The sequence below is a fragment of the Canis aureus genome, chromosome 35 (genome assembly GCF_053574225.1).
Source record: "Canis aureus isolate CA01 chromosome 35, VMU_Caureus_v.1.0, whole genome shotgun sequence".
In the NCBI taxonomy this organism is placed as follows: Eukaryota; Metazoa; Chordata; class Mammalia; order Carnivora; family Canidae; genus Canis; species Canis aureus.
In genome coordinates this window covers 17,676,671-17,696,414 of record NC_135645.1, presented here as the reverse complement: position 1 = coordinate 17,696,414, position 19,744 = coordinate 17,676,671, and the positions used below count along the sequence as shown (strand labels likewise).

The following is a 19,744-nucleotide window of genomic DNA, read 5'->3' as shown; positions in this document are numbered from 1 at the left end:
AGAATTGTTCTCTCCCCTGCGCGATCTAATCCTACCCGGATTTGTTCAGCCTTCCATAGGTGATCAAACCAAAGCAAGCTGGCGCATTTTGACAGAGTAAGGAATTCCAGGGTTTCATTCCTGAAAGCGTCCCAGCGTCCCTCTGGGTGTGTCTGGGGAGAGCAGACCAGGCCAGGTGCACCCTGGCTCTGGGCCGTGAGAAGTCACTCACACATTTCAGCATTTCCCTGCAAATCCGGAGCTGGAGGAGGGATACAGCCAGTGGCCTCTGAAAATTCAAGACACGCCTGACCCACTTGTTTTCAACCCAGTTCTGAATCTTGAGGTTAGAACTTGACTTAGGTGACCGCAACGGCCACTAGCTGGCCTTCATGCCAGCTGCCAGCGTTCCTCTTTTCCTCCATCGAGGATGGAGAGGACCAAAGCCAGCCACCCAAACCTCTTCGCCTTCCATCAGTGACTGCATTATCACCTTATCGCCTCCCTACCTCTAGCTATGTTCATTAGAACCCTCTAGAAAAAAAAAAAAATTCTTTTTAAAGAAAGCTCTACCAATCCATAAAAGTTTAGGAAGCCCCGACGAGAATAGCAGGCACAGTGTCTGGCCAACGTGAAGTGCTCAAATATGTGTTTAACAAGTGAAACAGATGACACATATACCAGCTGCTCATACTTTTCCCCACCAGCAGGCCTCCAGCTCACTCCGGATTAGTCCTCACCCGGCGGCAGAGCAAGCTCGGCAGCAGAGGGGGAGGTGAGCCAAACCTCCTCAGGGCTCTGTCTCTGCGTCTCCCCTGCTTCTCTGGTCCCTGCCACCTCCTGGGTCCCGCCCCACAGGCCTCCCTCAACCTCCATGGACTCTCCCAAGGTTTATGCAGATGTAGGACCCAGCACCTCATCCTGTGCATTCTAGAATCCTACCTGGCTCATCCTCGATTGCTCAGAATGCTCTGCTTTGCTAGTACCACCCCCCACCACCACCACCCCTGCCAATCTACTCAGTTTCCTCTGGACCCCAACCTCTCCCAGCCCTGAAGTCCAGATTGAACCCAGGCATCTCGACCCAGCCTGTGCCTGCACAGAGCATTGGCACAGCAACGTCTGCGAGGGCATTTGTGATATCTTGTAAGATGGGCTCGGCTCTCCTTTCCGGATGTACCTATTATAGTTATTATGAATCATTAACTAAAACTCCTGACGAGCTGGCCCCACCCGCCAGCCCGCCCCCTTCCTTTCTCAGGCCCTCCAGGGCTCCAGGCTAGTGCTCACTTCTTTCTTCTTCCAGCCCCGGCTGTTTGGATCTCCGGCTTCCTCTGCACTAAGATTATTATAATTGCTGAACTGCTGTAAGACATTCAGATGTACCTGACAAGATGCAGACTCTCTGAGGATTCATTTTTCCTTAGCTGGGTTTATTAATAGGTGCAGGTTTGACGTTACCTGAAATGAGCTTTTTTTTTTTTTTTTTTTTTTAACTGCACAAAGAAACGTTCGTTTTTGTTCCTCGCGGAAGGAAGTAGGGCAAATATCAAGGCCCAATGTTTTGCCCTTCATCAAAAAAAATTCTTTTAGACACTGACTCAGAGCCTCTTAAGTAGACCAGAATTCATCCCCACAGTCAGGCCTAGAGAGGAAAAGTGCTAGTGAGGGAGAGCAAGGATAACTCAAAGCACGCAGAAGGGCCAAATTTGGCTTGATGTCCTCATTAAAAAAAAAAAATGACCCCCATGGGAGTTTTGTCTGAATTTGGGCGGTAGGAGAGAAGCCAGTTCTGGTGAATACATTAGCAATTTTTTAAAAAATTGTTTAGCAAACATGTTGAAAGCAACATGCCAGTCAAAGCTCAGACTCCAATGATTTTCCTCGCCGACATATGGCATTGACTTAATGGGACAAATGAGATAAATAATATAATCATAGTGGATTCCATGTGTTTATAATTGTGCCTTTGATCTATACAGTGTGAAGTGCTTTGCCAACATCAGCTCACTGATCTTCCCCGCCACCTTCTGTGACATGTATGGGGCTGCTTTTATCCCCCTCGCTTCACTGAGACGCTAAGAAGTAGAATGTCTAAAGTCATCAGCTTGTAATGATGAAGCTAAGAAAAGATCCTGCCACCCGTGAGTCCTGCCTAATTCAGTTTCCTGGCTATTAAGACTCGGCCTCTTCACCAGGGATTCAATAAGCAGCTTAGCTCCTGGCTTCTGCTTCTCTCCAAACAAATGGCTGCAGGTACAGGCAGGGGGTATGTGAAAACTTCACTCTGATCTGACATTAATTTTAATGCACCGCATCACATTTTTTGGTTCCTTTCCTCCACCGTTCAGCATTATCAGTCAGCTTCTTCAATGCCCAAGAAAGAGACTGGGGTAGTGCCCCCCCACCTGTGTGCATATAATTATGCTTTTTTTTTTTCTTTTCTTTTCTTTTTGTTTTTTGGTATGTTCTCTGGAGTCTCTATGAAAACAGAAGCTGCTCAAATATAAGAAAATCATAAAAAGCAGACAGTAATTGCATAGAGGTGTGCCTTTATATTAATAGTGGTGAGCTCACTAGAAAGAGGCTGCTGTAGGGTTGGACTGGCTAAGTTTCTTTGGTGACGTTCCAACAGAGGCCATAAAGGCAGCCAAACACAGCATGTTCTGTTCAGTCAAGGATTCTAAATATGCAAATGTTGCTCATCAGAATAAGCTCAGATACCTCAAATTTTCTATTTCTTCATTTTTCTCTGAAAGCTTTCTTTCAAGTTCTGCTTTAGCTTCCAAGAGTTCAAGCTGGAAGCGAAGAATCTTGCTTTCATTACGTTCCAGAGCTCCCTGAAATACATAAATTAAAAGTACTAAGTTAAGTCTACTTTTTGAATGCAAAAAAAAAAATTTTTTTTTTTAAGTGATGTATGTCACTACTGTAAGCTCTCTTTGGAGTTGCCGGAAGAGCTCCAAGTTCAAATCAGGTCCCTGAAGATTGGAACAGGATGAGAGACAAGTGACTGCTTTTGTTTGTCATGTCACTCACAGCTTTGACATTCCTAGGGCTCTCGCCTGTAGTTCAGGAACTAGAATTCTAACACATTTTTTTAAAATAGAGAATTTCAATCTTGTCTGTGACTATATTTAAACCTTTTAATTTATTACTCTTGACTTCGTTTAATGTAGTTCATCTTCAGGATGAATCAATAAAGGGATCAAAGGTAGGATAAGGAAGGTGGTAACTCCTCCTTGGGATCTTTAATTCTGGACATCATGGAGGAATAGAGAAAAAGTTGAAAGCATTCAGAGAGCAGGAAACAGGCTAGTGTCCAAATATTGTCAGAGGAAGAACAATAAAGGAATTTAGGATGTACTTGACACATAATACTCAGTGTGAGCCATCATCACCATAATTATTACTACTACTTCAGATAGCTTGCTTTGACAGCTAAGGAAGTCTCCTGCCCCTCTGAGTATTTAAATCTAGGCAAGGCAATTACTGCCAGGGATGTTCTAAAGGTGATTCAAGTTTAAAAGTATAGCTTTGATTAAATCTTTAAAGCCTGTTCCAAAGACACAATTTATATAGAAGTAGAAACAAACAGACGAAATATTTGGACGATGCTACGGAAGATGTTCCTAAAGGGCACAAGGTGTGACCACAATCTACTGGGCAGTTACCAATCAGCAGATTGTCCTGAGGGCAGGAATAATCCTTATAGCCTTTTCTGGGGGTGTGCTTACTTACCACGTACAACCAAAAGTGAAAAAGTAAAAACTGCGTAGCAAGTTCAAGATAAAAATAGGAAAGACGTTAGGAATTTTAATATGTCTTAAGGCCTTGCTGCTGTTCCCTCAACACTACCTTCAATATAAAAGAAAATAAATCAAAAAAACCCAAACAAAGCCCAATGCTTGGAGAGCAATTTCCTGCAAGGAAACGGTGCCCTTCCTTCAGGGGAAACTGTCACCTCTCACCCTCTGGAATCCACAGAGAAAGTGAATCTTTGGAGAAGGCGACCCGGGATAATTTGAGTTTTGTGGCTTCAAAAATAATGTGATAAAGTTTCTCATAAAGGCTCACCCAGGAAAACAAATAACCCAATTTTACAAATACATGTCCAAGTTGATGAAGTATTTATGGATGCAGCAAAGGACAAAACTTGGGAGATGTAAATAGAATATAATGCCATCTAGTGGTAGTCACTGGTAGCAGGGCCACCGCCTGCCTTTCACCTGCGATGGGCTGATAAGTCAAAACCCGAAATGTCTTTGTTATATGGGACCCCAATTGCGCCCGCCCCATCGGATCTCTCACTGGCTCGTCATAGTGCTTGGAATTTCTACCATAAATATTACTTCTTTAGGTTAGGGTGGTGGCTTTAGAAAGTCCCGAACCAGGATGGCCAGAGGACCCAAGGGAGCAGGTAAATGAAACAAAGCTCACCAACTTTACAAGGTTACCAGCCTTGCTAGGGGACACACCACCACGCTACCAACTGAAAGGGTTCTATATAAAACGTAGAAGACCTCAGAAAGGCAATTATGCATAAAAAGGTGAGACTTGACAACTCCATATGCAGGACACTATGGACACGGCTTCCGTCTGGCAGGTTTCTTACAGAAACATAGTGATAAGATGCACTTAACAGACATTGCTTGGCATGGAGCAGTCCTTTGAGGTCTAAATTTTCCATGATCATACCTTCCAGAAAGATCTGTTTAAGATGGACTGCTTTGCCTTTTAAAAATCATTTTTGTGGCACGCCTGGGTGGCTTGGTTAAGTGTCCGCCTTTGGCTCAGGTCACAATCTCAGGGTCCTGGGATTGAACCCCACAGTGGGCTCCCTGCTCAGTGGGGAGTCTGCTTCTCCCAATTCCCCACTGCTTGTGCTCTCTCTTCTCAAATAAATAAATAAAATAAAATAAAAAAACATTTTCTCAGTTGGAGGGTGAGTGATGGGATCTGCATTTTAAGTACTAGGTGCTTAGTCTAAGGGAGAGTCAAGCAGATGAAATTCAGCCACAAGAAAAGAGGCTTTGCAGGGTGTGTTAACTGCTTAGTGAACGTGATGGATGACTCCTTTTAGCTCACTCTCTTTGGCAAAAAGTCTTCTCAGTGGCTCTTTCAATCACTAGCACACACCCAGGGATGAGGTCAGAGATTGTTCCTGAACTTTTAATCCATAACACTCAAAATGCTCCTGTCAAACAGTCTGTACAAAGATAAGCTTTTAGGACAAATGTTTGAAAGCATCACTTTGAATCTCATTTTTAAAACTAAACGGTTTGTGTTTTGTTTTGTATTGGATTTTTTGGGGGAAATAAAAGTGGTTTCACGGACTTTTTTTTTTTTTAAGATTTTATTTGAGAGAGAGTGTGCACACTGGAGATAGAGCAAGCACGAGTAGGGAGAGCAAGGAGGCTCTGAGCCCACAAGTGGGCTGCTGAGCTAGGAGCCTGATGTGGGGCTTGATCCCAGGACCCCAAGATCATGACCTGAGCCAAAGGCAGATGCTTAACCAACTGAGTCACCCAGGCATCCCTCACTGCCTCTTTTTTAAAGAGAGGAGGTGGTAGAGGATATTTAACCATTCAGCACTCAGCAGATGTTTGTTGAACCGCTACTACACACCAGGCAACGTTCTAGGCGAGTGCCTCTCAACTGTTGGTGTGAATATGAACCACCAAAGGATCTTGTTAAAGTGCGGATTCTGGTTCAAGAGAGCTGGGGAGAAGGCTGAGTCTGAATTTCTAACAAGCTCCAGGGCGATACAGCTCCAAGCAGCTGATCCGTGGGCCACATTTTGAACAGTGAGAGTCTAGGCCCTGAGGATAAATTGATGACCAAGATAGACACGGTCCCTTTATTCATTGCGCTTGGTAGATTTGTCACCCTGATTGCTTATCCTGCCCTCTGAGCCTCCATTTCTTCATCTGTGAAATGGGGCAATAGTTGGTAGGGTGATGACATAATGCGTATCAACCATTGGGCATGGTCCCTGGCATCGAGTCAACACTTGAAGAAGCACCATTTGGTTGCTGCTCCTGCTGCTGCTATTATTACTAGAATGTAGACTTTCTGCTCTGTCACAAGGACAAAAACCTTCCCAGCTCCCTGGAGGTAATACCTCTGCTTCTTCCAGCGCCACTTGGACTTGAGTCTTCTCTTGTTCAATCTGTTTCTTGACCTTTTCCATTTCACTCAGGTTCCTCTTTCCTTCTCTTACCTGATTTGTCAGATTGGAAATCTCTTCTGGAGAAGGAAGAAAAGCAGGTTAGTGAAAGGAACCAGCCTCAGACCCATGATATGGGGTACAGCAGACTGTTCCCCTGAGACCGTGGTCATGCCATCCTTGGAAACGTGATGGCAAGGCCACCAATGGCACATAGGGGACCCTTGTCTGAATGCAAAAAAAGTCCCTCTTTCTTCAATATATCCTTTTGCCACCTGCCAGAAAGCTGTCCACCACAACTGGAGAGGACGGTGCTTCTCAGAGTCCTCTCTGAGGACTGCGCTGCACAACCTCTAAGACTTTACATGGTGGGCCTGCTTGTCGGAGCCCTGCCAGATTGCACCTGGTGGTGCCGAGGCATACACCTGGGCCCCCCGCCCCCACTTCTGGTGTAAGTGCTTAGCTGTTGACACCAGTGGCTGCTTTGTGTCAGCCACTCAACACCACTCACCATTGCCACGGGAACTTAAAGCAGAAGCGTGTCACTGCCTGCCAGAAGCTGATGTGTGAGCCCAGATCAACCCTAGAATCCAAAGGAGGTCAATGGAGGAGGAGGGTTTGTGGCTAGCCTCTCACGAACACAAGTCTGATGGAATAAGGCCACCAGAGTGACAAAACCTCCACCATTCAACACTGTTATCGTCAGTTCTGCTCCTTCCTGAAGGAAGCCTCTAGGAACTAAGAGGTGTGGGGTAGGGCCAAGTGGCTCTGGGCATTACCCACCATCCAGAGGTGGGTGGAAGGAGCTCAAGAGCTTGCTGCTCCTCTGGTTCTGAGCTCCCTGGCTACGATGTGATACGACAAGAGTTTTGAAAAGTTACAAAACCAAATCCTCTAGATGACAATCTTTATGTAGTGAATCCTTCTCTTAGAAGCTCTCTCCAGAAGAAAACTTGGGGCAGTAGTTCCCCACTCAGGATCACTTGGAGAACTTTTGAAAAAGATTCCTGCCCAAGCCCCAACCTAGACCAAGTGTGATCTCCAGACCAGCAGCTCTGGCCTCAAGGGCAATCTGTTGGAAATGCAAATTCTCAGACTCCGCCCTAGACCCAAGGGACTCTGGGGATCTGGCCCAGCCAACCATTTGAACAAGCCCTCCAGGCGGTTTGGATGCAGCTGAAGTTTTCTGACCACACCGTTACAGCACCTTTCACCTGCCCAAGCTCACTGATCACGGGCTATGTGGGCCAACAGAGAAGCCAGGTTCATGTACGCCTCCATCAGTAACGAGCTTGCTTCTGGGGCATCTCAGGGCTTGAATGCACATCCCTGATGGTGCTGGTGTAGGCTGGCAGCCTCCCTCAAGGGCTGTTTGGCAGTGTCTCAAAATTTAGAAATCTATTCCTTTAGCCCAGCAGTTCCTTTTTGAGGAATCTACCCCTACTGAGGAATCTACAAATCTGAAACGTTATTATGTGTCCACAAATACATGCACAGAGTGTATAGTATAGGATTATTAATTGTGAAAAATCCTACCTAAACTACATAGAGTCTAGTTACATAAGTGTTGATCATCCCTATTACAAAACACTACGCAACTATCAACAATCACGTGTGAGGTCTCCACGTACAGACATGCAAGGAGAATCACGAGGCACGTGGAAGGTAGATGGCCGGTAGGTAAGTGTGTGTGGGCTGGAGACAAGCCGGCTGGGCTTAGATCTCCGATCTGCTTCCGATCAACTCTGAATTCGGACAACTTGGGAATCTTACACGACTTAATATAATCTGCATTTTACAGACAAAGACACTGACACATAAGACTGCTCTGAGAATTAAATAAGGGATGGTTATATATACGACAGAGCCTGGCGCGTCACGTAGGCTACAGAGATATTTGTTAAGTCAGAAAATATATTGATGGATGAAAAAAATAAAAGGTGTGGAATCCTGAGCCGTCTGAGTAATACATGCATGAACGTATGCATGGGAAATCTCGGGAAGGCTGTGGATGATCAAGAAAATTCTTAATAGTGGCCTTCTTGACACAGTGAACCTGCGGCTAAGGTAGGAAAGTGGTTTTATTTTTAGAACTTGATAAAAATAATAGCTGTGGTTTTAAAAAAAGAGTATTAAAAATGGAAAAGTTGAGACCCAAGTGGGGCCAGGACCATGCTGAGGTGCCTGCCGACAGCGGACAGCCTTGCCCTTGCAGCCGGGGCCACCCCCTGCACCTCCTTGCTCCTGCTCTGGCTCCAAGCCCGGCTCCGAGTACCTTGGAGCTGCTTGTTCGCCGTCTGGAGGGTCTCCCCGCTCGCGCTGCTCTCCTCGTAGGCCTGCCTGAGCTCCAGGAGCTCGGCGCTCAGGGCCCGGGCCTCCCTCCGAGAGGCCTCCAGCATGGCCTGTGACTCCTCCTGCTGCTGCCTCCAGTCGTCGAGGCACCTGTCAAAGTGCTGCTGCTTCCGGCCCAGCACAGCTGCGGAGGAGCGGGCCTTCCCGAGGTCACACAGGGTGTCCCCCAGCTCCAGCTGCAGTCGGTGCCTGGCCCTCTCCAGGGAGGCGTTTCTGGCGTTTGCCACCCCCACGGCTTCAGCGGCCTCCTGCAACCTGCTTGCCAGCTTCTTCCTGAGAAGGGGAGACCCGAACAAATGGCAAGAGGCCGCAACCCTCAGAGAGCTCACCCAGCTTGTCTTGGATTAAGACAGGGGGACGAAACAGGGTGGCCCCCTGAGGTTGGCCTAATGGCACCAAGCCAAAGAGCTCACGCCACCCGGATGGCTGCTGACCACCATGACCACCATCGTCCGGCTCGTGCGCCCACGTACGCTTCGTTTCCACTGCCCTTTGCCAACCTGATTGGCCTTGGAACTCAGGGGTCTCCACTCCTGTAAATCTTTGCTTAACCATAAACCTTCTCTAAGCCATACAGACCTTAGTGATGACTCCATTAAGAAACTGGAGAACGAGGAAGGTTACACCCAACATCCCCCCAACAGTGAGCGGCTGTTAAAAGTTCGTAGGCACATCTAGTCTTGAAAGATCTCCTTGCTTACACTGCTTCCAAGGAACATTCTTTGGTTCTCTCCTGCTCATTCTCTCTCCTCCTTAGTGTGTGGCTCCTAAACATGCCAAAATCCTGTCTTTTCTCTGAATTTCTTCTCCACCTCAGCTGCTCTTCTCAAATTTATATACTCAAATCCATCCCCTTGTTATGCTCACTTCGCAGGTCCCAGTGCTCTCGGGGTGAGGGTTCGGGGGACTCTAGCCCCCCGGTAGTCCCTCCAGCATCCTCTCAGGTGGAGTGGTTTATTAAAGTGCTTCCTCCACCGCCCCCACAATGCAGTGCTCCGAGGCTTTCTAATGGATGAAATGTGTTCTCTTGCTCACATCTCCTGCAGGGACGCTGGCAGCCCCATTCTTACCCATTCATTACACTTCTTAGATGAAAGGTACCGTGTGTACCCAACCACTTTCTGATCTACTATTATTAAACAGAAAAAGGTCCTCAGGAATGAACATGTGCCACACAAGTAGCCCCTCAGACCAACGTGGTCATAAAGCCCCTTTTTGGTGGAATCCTGCAAAAACCAATCTACGCTCAGCATCCAGGAGGGACCTGATCCCCAACAACTACTCCTTGTCCACTGGCTTTCTAAGCATAGTAACTTCACATCTTTGCTTTGTTTTTCTTAAATGTTAAGAAGGGATCTCTTTTTCTTTAAAGCCTTATTAATTTGAGAGAAAGAGAGAGAGAGAGAGAGACTGTGTGTGTATGAGTTGGGGGAGGGGCAGGGGCAGAGGTGGAGAAAGAGCATCTCCAGCAGACTCCCCGCTGAGTGCAGAGCCTGATTCCCACATGCCTGAGATAATGACCTGAGCTGAAACCAAGAGTCGGACATTTAACTGACTGTGACACCCAGGTGCCCCAAGAAGAGATACCATATAGTGACTGTTGTTAACAATCCGTCTTGTATATTTGAAAGTTGCTGTGAGAGTAGAGCCTTAATGGTCTCACCATAGGGACAATAAATGATAATTACATAGGGTGGAGGATGTGTTAAGTAACCACATTGGGGTAAAGACTTCGCAATACGTACATACATCAAATCATCACATTGTGTACCCTAAACATATTGAATGGTATACAGGAGCTTGGGGCCTGGATGAACCTAGACTTGGTCCCAGCATGAGCATGTCAATGTGTCAATGTCTATATATGTATATAGATATACCTATATCTATATCTATACACACAAATATCAATTAAAACTCAATAAAGCTGGAGAAAAAAGGAAATTCTGATGCTTTACCCCACCTAAAACTGGGGTCTTATAAAATAATTACATGTATTTTAGCTACTTAGAAATACTCAATTGGTACCAGAAAAGAAGGATTTTACTTTGGGCAACCAATTGTCTGAGGGACAAAGGGGTTTCACCAGGACATGGGGCTATCAGTGCTAAAATCAACCAGGCCCACAACGGCAATTTTGCCGTCAGGCAAAATGAACAAATTGGTCACCCTCATTTCACTGACGTCATCTACATTTCATACCAACTACCATTTGTTCCCCAATTTGCCAACCACAGCTTCTTACTCAGTACTAGAATCTGTAAGATGTGGAAGATTAAGAAACCAAATCCCTATTCTTGGGGAATGTGAAATTCAGAAAGTCAACTGGGTCTCAGGTGAGCTTGATTCAGCTAAACCAACTCATTCTATGAAGCCAATTAAAAAAAATAGAATCCTAGATTTTTTTTTTTTTGTAGTTCTGCCTCTCTGGGGTAATTTAAAAAGAAAATATAATATAGGCAATGTTTTATTTATTTGATATTTAAGTTTGGGGGCACCTGGGTACCTTAGTTGGTTAAGCAACTGACTCTTGATTTTGGCTCAGGTCATGATCTCAGGATCATGAGATCGAGTCCTGAATAGGGCTCTGCTGAGTGTGGAGCTGCTTAGGAGTCTCTCTCTCCCTCTGCCCATCCTCCCTTACCCCCTCAATTCTCACACACCAGCTCTCTCTCTCTCTCTCTCAAAAAAAAAAAAGGTTGGAAGCAGAAGAAGTATTGAGATATCATCATGTTGTCCATTATTTCTCTTTAGTTGTCATGTACTACAGGACAACAATCTGTTAGCTCAACAAATCCACGTGGTCATAAGCAGTCTGTATGCTTTCCCTCTTTTTTAACCCTCCCGAAGAAACCTCCAAATGCTGCGACTGGTAGGTACTTTCACCAGCATTCTTCTACCATAAAAAAAAAAAAAAAAAAAAAAAAAAAAAAAAAAAAAATTTCTGACTTTAGAAGCAAATGCCCTATTTCTAATATGCGGAGCCATTTCAGTTCAGAGCCCCACTTTTCTGTGGTCAGTGTTTTTCAAACATCCACTGCAGGTATTCTTAGTATCCATCATCCCAAAGCCCTTTTTAAGTTACTGTGGCTTCAGAGATGGATCACTTGGTACCCCTCCAGGGACAGGACACAGCGACTGTTGAACAAGTGCACAGCCATGTCTCTCAAAGATTGAGGTGGAGAACTGAAAAACAATATTTTTGGTTGAAACTAAAGAGAACTGGATTGATCTGCCCTGAGTTTTGCTAAGTTGCCAAGCCAGGGACATATTCTTTTCAGTAAACCTTTAATGACTATAAAACTGGGGTTGGTCTGACACTTTCTCTCAAATTTACACAGTCCTTTGACCTCTGAACAAAATGCTTCAGTTCTACACCCTTGAACCAGGTCTTGATTCATCTAGGCCCCAAGCTCCTATAGTTCCTGAGAAGGACTTCTAAAGCCTTTATGTAGTGTTGGCTGTAAAACTGATATTCTAACCTTAGAGGTGGTCTGAGGGTGACTTCTTTTCAAAGAAACTTTTGGCCCTGAAGGCATATGAGGACAGATCCTGATATGTTTCCAGCCATCCCTGTCCATCTTCACAGACCACTTTGTAGTCTGCAAGTTGTAGACCAGAGACATAATTGACTTTAATGTACAGGGACGTGTACACACATGAACTCAATTATTTTGATGTTCCAAATGAAATATAAGATTTTAAGCACTAGCCCATTTTCAAGTCATGTCTTCCATGAAGACTTGCCTTGAACCCTAGAAAGAGCCTCCTTTCTTTCACCAGGACTTCTTTGTAGTCTTTAGTACTTTGTATTCTGTTATTTTTTAGCCCTGCTAAAGCACGTGCTCCTTGCCAGCAGTGGCTATTTCAGCTTTGGTCTCGGCCTTATTCACACACTTGGTAAGGATCTGTTAAGTGGCTATAGCAGGCCTTGAAGACACAGTCACTATCCTCACCCTCTGCCTCTGGGGTGGGGACAACCTTGCCCCACTCACTTGGCATCCTCCAAGTCCTCAGTCCTCTGGGTGATGTCATCTGCGTACTTCATTCTCCACTGCACCATTTCACTGTTGCCTTTGGAGAGAGCCCGGAGCAGCTCAGCCTTAGCCTCTTGTTCTTCCTCATACTGCTCTTGTAGAAGGTCATGGTCATGCTTGGCTGACTGCAGGGCCTGGGCCAGGGCACTCTGTGACTTAACAGACACAACACACATTAAAAAGGGGCACTGCTACCATTAACAACGAAGGGCTTGGAGGTGACTTTTTTTTTTTTTTTTTTTTAGATAAGGTTAATAACAACCTGCCACAAATTCAAGCTGAACCTGAATCTAGTAAGATAATACCAGGGAAAGAATTTGGGATGAGAAAGGATCGAGTATCTAATTGCTGCCATTACAACAGGGAATAATGTTCTATTTAGGGAAATGCTCACCTGACTTTGTGGGCTTCAGCAATAGGCAGGTCTGGGGAGTTCTGGAAATAGTGGAGAATGCAAAGGTAGCAAGAACATTCCCTATCATTTAGGTAGTAAGATTTATAGTTAGCACTATCTAATATTCAGATCTGATCTGGTCTAGCTTTTCATTCGTTGATGAAAAAAAAATCTTTTATTTCATGTGCAAATCTCTGAAAACTCATCACTTTGAAACAGCACTATACAATAGAACGTTCTACAGATGAAAATATTTTAGGGGCACCTGGGGGTGCAGTTGGTTAACTGTCCAACTTTTGGTTTCTGCTCAGGTCATGATCTCAGGGTCATGATCAGGTGCTCTGCTGAGTATGGAATCTGCTGGAGATTCTTTCTTCTTCTCCCTCTGCTTCTCCCACTTGTGTTCTCTCTCTCTCTCTGTCTCCCTCTCTCAAATAAATAAATAAATCTTTATTAAAAAATGTTTTATATGAACACCATCCAATATGGTAACCATAGCCACAGGTAGCTATTGAACACTCAAAATGTGCTTAGAACACTGTGTGGTCAAAACTGAATTTTAGTTTTAATTTATGTAACTTAAAATTCAGATAGCCACCTGCAGTGGAGTAGGAGCTACTGTACTTTTTAGACAGCAGAGCTGAGTTCAGTAAGCATTTCTGTCACTTATGTGGCAGTCTGGTTAACCTAGAGGCATCATTCCTATAAGATAACCTAGCCTAGTGGGAAGAACCTAGTCTAGTAGAGCCTGTGCCAGTCCTCATGAGTCCTTTCCGTAAATTAGAAAAAAGTATCTTCTCAGTCCTTGGATGCAGCTCTGAGCGCACAAGGCTTAGTTACTGGCAGCCTCAGCCAGACCCCCCTTGGGCAGTGAAGGAGGAGCTATAATACACAGTGACCCTGAGAAGGGCGCAGGCTTTGAAATCCAATAAAATTGGCTTTAAATTGTGACCCTAACCCTCTTATATATTTATTGAGCACCTGTTCAAGGCATTAGTGTTTACAGAAGTGAGTGAGATGAAGATAAAGTCTTTGCCCTAAGGAGATATAAAGGGGTGAGAAGATACACAAAACGAACATATAAACAAATTATTTTTTTTTAATGCTGACAGCAGTAAGGAGCTAAAACAGAGTGGCGATGAAGGATGTTTGACTCTCTCGTCACTGCCCAAGGGCCTTGGGGAAGGCCTGTACACAGTGGAAACAGCAGCTATAAAGTCCTATGGCAGGAGAAAGGGTAGCTTGTGTAAGAGTCAGAAAGGAGGCCCGGGTGGCTGGATGGGAGGAAATGAGTGAAGCAGATGTAGGACGTCAGAGCACAGTAGGAGGCTGGAGCCAGAGCAAAAGGGCCTCTGAGGCCAGCTGGAGGCCACTGGGAAGTCAGCCAGAGAGGTCTTCTAAAATCCACATGGAGTCATCTCACTACCAGCATCAATTCCTTCATGCTCTAGTACTAGCTGTTTGTCCTTGGGCGTGTTATTTTTCTTCTCAGAGCCTTGGTTTCTCCATATAAAAAGATATAATCCTACCCGTTTCCTAGGACTTACATGAAGATTGAGATAACATGAGAGAAATATCTAGCAGAATGTCTGATACACAAACCATGGCAGTGCTTTACAAATACATATATAATATAGAAAATAAGGAGAGTGGAGAGAATGAAATAAAATATTTAAGAACAGAAGTCTACAGTCTCATGACCTCCATCTCAGGGTAGACGCCTTTGCAGGAGGATCATGTACAAGTGAGGCACTGTGGGGGTTACTAACAAGGTGCCTTGAAGATGAATGAAGAATTAACTTGAACTACCAGAGCTCAAAGAATTTCTCTCTCGTGTTAGTCACTATGCTTTCACCTTTAGAGCCACTTCCACTGGGGTCACCTGCTAGCAACATTATATATCCTCTTGGGGAGAAGTGACCAATATGTAGAAGTTATTGACAACTTAAAAGTAATATTGAACGAAGCCAGCCGCAATTATTTCCTTCTGGTCTTTTGTTTAATTCCACTTCTTGGTACAATTCAGAATCAAAGATCCATAAAGAACCTTGCTGACTTCCTGTTCAAGTAATAATGTAAAATGGAAATCCACAGTTTGCTTGCTCTATCTAAATCTGACAAACTAGGCAAGCAATTTGAACCACTGATCAAGGTCCTTTCCTGCACATACAAGGTGCACCATGTTCTTTTTCCCGTAACTTCTGGAGCACTTTCCTCTCTTTTATATGAGAAGATATTAAGGCTGACCCATCAAGCACTTTTTTTCTTTTTTCTTTACACATACAGTCAAGCTACTAGTGAGAAATAACAGATGCATTACTTTGGATTCCTCTTCCAGTTGCCCTTTCAGTTCTTCTATCTGCCGAGTGAAGTTACTCCTTTCCCTGGAAAGTTGGTTTATCAGAGCTTCTTTTTCTTCCAGCCTCCTTAGGAGCTCACCTATAGAGAGATTTCACAGAGTGAATTAATCACGGCCTCCTTCATCTAACTGCCTCCTCATATAACTTGTTCACTTGAAGGGCAACCACAATGATTCCTACCACATATTTTTAATATTTAGAAAGCATCTGAAAGCCCAGGTATCAGCATAACCATGGCAATGACCTGTTTCAAGACTCACAAAAAATCCCTAATAAAGAACTGATTTTAGCATTAAGTTTGGGTCCATAACAGGGAGTATTAGCTATCAGATACTGAGACTCTTCTGTGAAGTAGGTAATACTATCCAGCTTAATACTCACTACTCTTCAAACATGCTGGTATTATACTACCCACTTTACAGAGGGGGAAACAGAGCCTTATGCATGACTGAGACATAAATATGCATAGCTAGAAACTGGTAGAGGTAGATTCAAATTAAGTTTTTAACCCTGAAGAGCACAGTCTTTAATGCTATGCTCCCTTGTTTATGTGGCTCCACCAATTTCCAGCTATATAATTTTTAGGTAATCACTACTTCTTTGCCTCTTTTGTAGAATGAGGATAACAATAAAAAGTTGTCAGGGAGCCTGGGTGGCTCAGTCGATTAGGCATTTGACTCTTGGTTTTGGCTTAGGTCATGATCTCAAGGTTGTGAGATTGAGCCCTGTGTTGGGCTCTGTGCTCAGACTCTGCTTTAGATTCTCTCTCTCTTCTTTCTTCTTCTCCCTCTGCCTCCCCCCTGCTCACAGACATTCTCTCTAAAATAAATAAATATCTGGGCAGCCTGGGTGGCTCAGCGGTTCAGTGCTGCCTTCAGCCCAAGGTGTGATCCTGGAGACCCAGGATCAAGTCTCACGTCGGGTTCCCTGCATGGAGCCTGCTTCTCCCTCTGCCTGTGTCTCTGCCCCACCCCACCCCCCTCTCTTTCTGTCTCTCATGAATAAATAAAATCTTAAAAAAATAAATAAAAATCTTAAAAAAATTGTTAATGGAAATTAAATGACCATGTTTTGTGACTAATGTGTTTTCACTAATGTGAATGTGTTTTGTATACTAACTGCTAAATAAATAATAGAAATAGTCATTAAATAGTGGAGGAGGTGACCCTGATGGGGGGAATTCCATTATATTGCAGTCTACCCTCTCTCTCTCTTGCTGATGATAGGACAGAAATGTCTTTGTTATTAGCAGTGGTACCAAATGCTGAGCCAATCCTGGGCAGAAACAGTTGCTTCTGTATTTTAATTAGCACAACACTAAAAGGCCACAATATTTATGAGCCCCACATCTCTTGCTATAAATAAGTCCTAAAAGTCTTAGCATTATAATGCTTCCTTATGTTTGGGCCAAAGCAGAAAATCTCAAACGTTTTGGTCTCAGGAATACTTTATATGCTTAAAATTTATTGGGGGTCCCAAAGAGATTTTGTTTACATGGGTTTTATTTTGAATAGAGTATTTGAAATTAAAAGGGAAATTTAAAATTTGTATTAATTCATTTTCAAATGATAATAAAAATCTTGGTGTGTTAACATGTTTACATAAATAATTTTAAGAGGAAAAACTATTTTCCAAAACTCCAAAAAAGTTAATGAGAAAAATGACATTATTGTACATTTTTAAAAATCTCTGGCTTACTAAAAGCTAGATTTTCATGTTTGCCTCCAAATGCAATCTATTGTAATACACTGTTTCTTTGAAGTATGTGAAGAAAATCTAGCCTGTCACAGATAACGCTGGAAAAGGGAGATTTATTTTCATAGTCTTCTCAGATAATTGTGACCGTTACTTAATACTACAACAAAATTCAGCAAATAGACATTTGTCAAGGATTAGTTGCAATATGTTCCTCTGTTCCATTAAAATCCCTGAGCCTATCTTAAACTTTGAATGGATCTTTCACCCACACATGACTGTATAACATCATGCAGTGGTGATTTGAAAAATAAGTGTTCACTGAATTATACAGATCTTCCAAAATGTTGACACTTTCCATTATATAATATTTAAAAAAGCATGTTTGTTAACGTCCACTACTGATCTCATCAGAAAAGTCTTCAAGAATTGAGAGCATCAGGCTCATGATGGCATGTACACATTTTCCAAAATCTGATTTTTGCTGAAAAGCTCCAGTTTTATTATTGGCAACAAATAATGTCAGTTGTTTTCCTTGAAGCGACAGGCTCACTTTGTTCACTTTTGAGAAAATATCTGCCAAATACCTGAGTCAGAATAAACATTGTTTGTCAATTGTCTTTTTAAGTATATAGGATGCTCCCTGAGAAAACCTGCTGGCTCAGCTCAGGACTTAATCACACATCACACTTCAGAGGGGAGGTGGGTGGGGGTGGGCAAATTAGGTGAAGGGGATTAAGAGCACACTATTGTGATGAGCACTGAGAAATGTATGGAATCGTTCAATCACTATATCGTACACCTGAAACTAATATAACACTGGAATTAAAATTTTTAAACTTCATAAAAACATAGAAGTGTTTTATGTATACTTCTTGTTTTGTCCTAGAGAATATTAAAAAGAAAAAAAAAGAATATTAAAAAGATACATATTTGGGGTGAAGATGTAATACAATTAATTTTTACTGCTTCATTAAGGACATTTTTACTTGAAAAAAAAACTGACCTTTTTTTCTTCAAACTCTGAGTGCATATCAGTGAATATGATTACTAGTACAGTGTGGTGCCACTACCTTGATGCATGATGAGGTTCTAGAAGTTTTAATCATCACTGCTTTTGCAGCATCAATATAAATCGCAAAAGAACTTAGAAAGCAATCACTTTAACCTAGGCCCCCTAGAAGGGTCCTGATGATCACCAGCGCTCTGTGGACCAAACTGAAAATCTCTGAGTGACAACATCATATTGAAAAGGAGTCTGAAGAAATGCCAGTCCACTAGGGGGTTGAGACTGACATATCACGTATCTTACAGAACAAGTACTCGTTTAACATGGCTTAATTGATCACGTCTACCACTGGTCGGCTTTGAAAGCAGAGTGTGATATGTTTGATAGGGCAGGGCATGAGACTAGTGGTAGTGGCAAAAAAGCAGCAAAAAATCTGGAGCATAGACCCAGTGAGGTGAGGGGAGGTTTGGATAGGTATATACTTAAATTTTAATTCACACAAAGCCAAAAGGTAAAAATAAGAATTAAAGGAAGAAAAGGTCCTCTATCCTGAGCAGAATTATCACCTCACACCCACTTTCACTTCACTCACTTACCCACTAATTTCCTCATCAAAAAAGTGAGTGGAAAATTAATGCCAATAACTAGGGGGAGGTAGGCAGTGCCTATCACAATTTTGTACAGCACATCATTCAGGACCCAATATAAGGGTATTCTTCAGTCTTATCACTGGACTGCGGAGTCCACAGACCACATCCTAAATGGCAGAGGTCAAATTGGGGGCTTTGTAACAAGGCCAAGTGTTATACACCCTTCCCCCACTACAGGGTCCCATTCAGTGTCTCTGCTAGAACCAAAACTACTTTCTTCTGGGTTTCTAGGTTTATAGTTTTGCAGCCTATTTTAATTTAGCTTTAATTCAAGATATAGCATCTAGAAACAGGTACCCATTAGCAGAAGAATGTGATATAGTCCAAGTGGTCTTTATTCTCTTTTTAAAGTGTGTGCATCTGGGCATCAAGAATATTGTTTATTTTCATTGATCCCAGAATTTGGTCTCTGGAAATATATTCCTAAAAATAATTCTAATTACAGAGAAACATCTAGCCACATACTTTTCATAGCAGAGAAACAAGACAAGTTACAAGACAAGGTTAAGTAAACTATAGTTCCTCTACTTGATGGATTAGAAGCAACCATTACAAACGACTAAATCTGCAAGATACAAAAAACAAAAACAAAACAAAACAAAAAAACTACAAACTTATGACAAATTGAAAAAGAAAATACTCAACTAAATTGTCACAATGTAAAAGACTGGGGGAAAAATAACCCACAAAACACACCAAAACCCTCCCCCTATCAATAGAAGCTGATAGCAGAGAATAACCATGGGACATTTTTCTACTTTTTATTTATCAAATGTTTGTGCAGCACCAAAAAGTGACAGGCATTGTTCTAGATGATGGACATACATCGATGAACAAAGCTTACATGAAGCTTACATTCTTGCAGATGGAGATAGAAAAATAAGCACATTTATCATTTCAAGTATGTAGTTTGTTTGAAGGTATTAAATACTATTAAAAAAAGGAGCAAAGAGAGAAAATGGGTTGAGAACAGTCAAATGTCGCCTTCTCAACAAGGCCTACACTGACCTCCCCCAGATATCTGTTTGATTAACCCTCATCTCCAAGTCTCTGGAGAATTATTAGAGTATTCCAGGCAGAGGAAAAAGCTAGGGCAAGA

At 43.1% G+C, this 19,744-nt stretch overlaps 1 protein-coding gene across 1 annotated transcript in view; it reads right to left on the bottom strand.

The window, feature by feature from the left end:
• Positions 1–19,744, bottom strand: part of MYH15 (myosin heavy chain 15) — a 149,456-nt gene that overhangs the window by 41,967 nt on the left and 87,745 nt on the right. The window contains exons 29-33 of the mRNA XM_077884155.1: positions 15,252–15,370; positions 12,496–12,692; positions 8,424–8,773; positions 6,104–6,228; positions 2,704–2,819 (exon numbers count right to left, since the gene is read on the bottom strand). Of these exons, the coding sequence (XP_077740281.1) occupies positions 2,704–2,819; positions 6,104–6,228; positions 8,424–8,773; positions 12,496–12,692; positions 15,252–15,370 (907 nt within the window). The remainder of the gene's footprint in view (positions 1–2,703; positions 2,820–6,103; positions 6,229–8,423; positions 8,774–12,495; positions 12,693–15,251; positions 15,371–19,744) is intronic.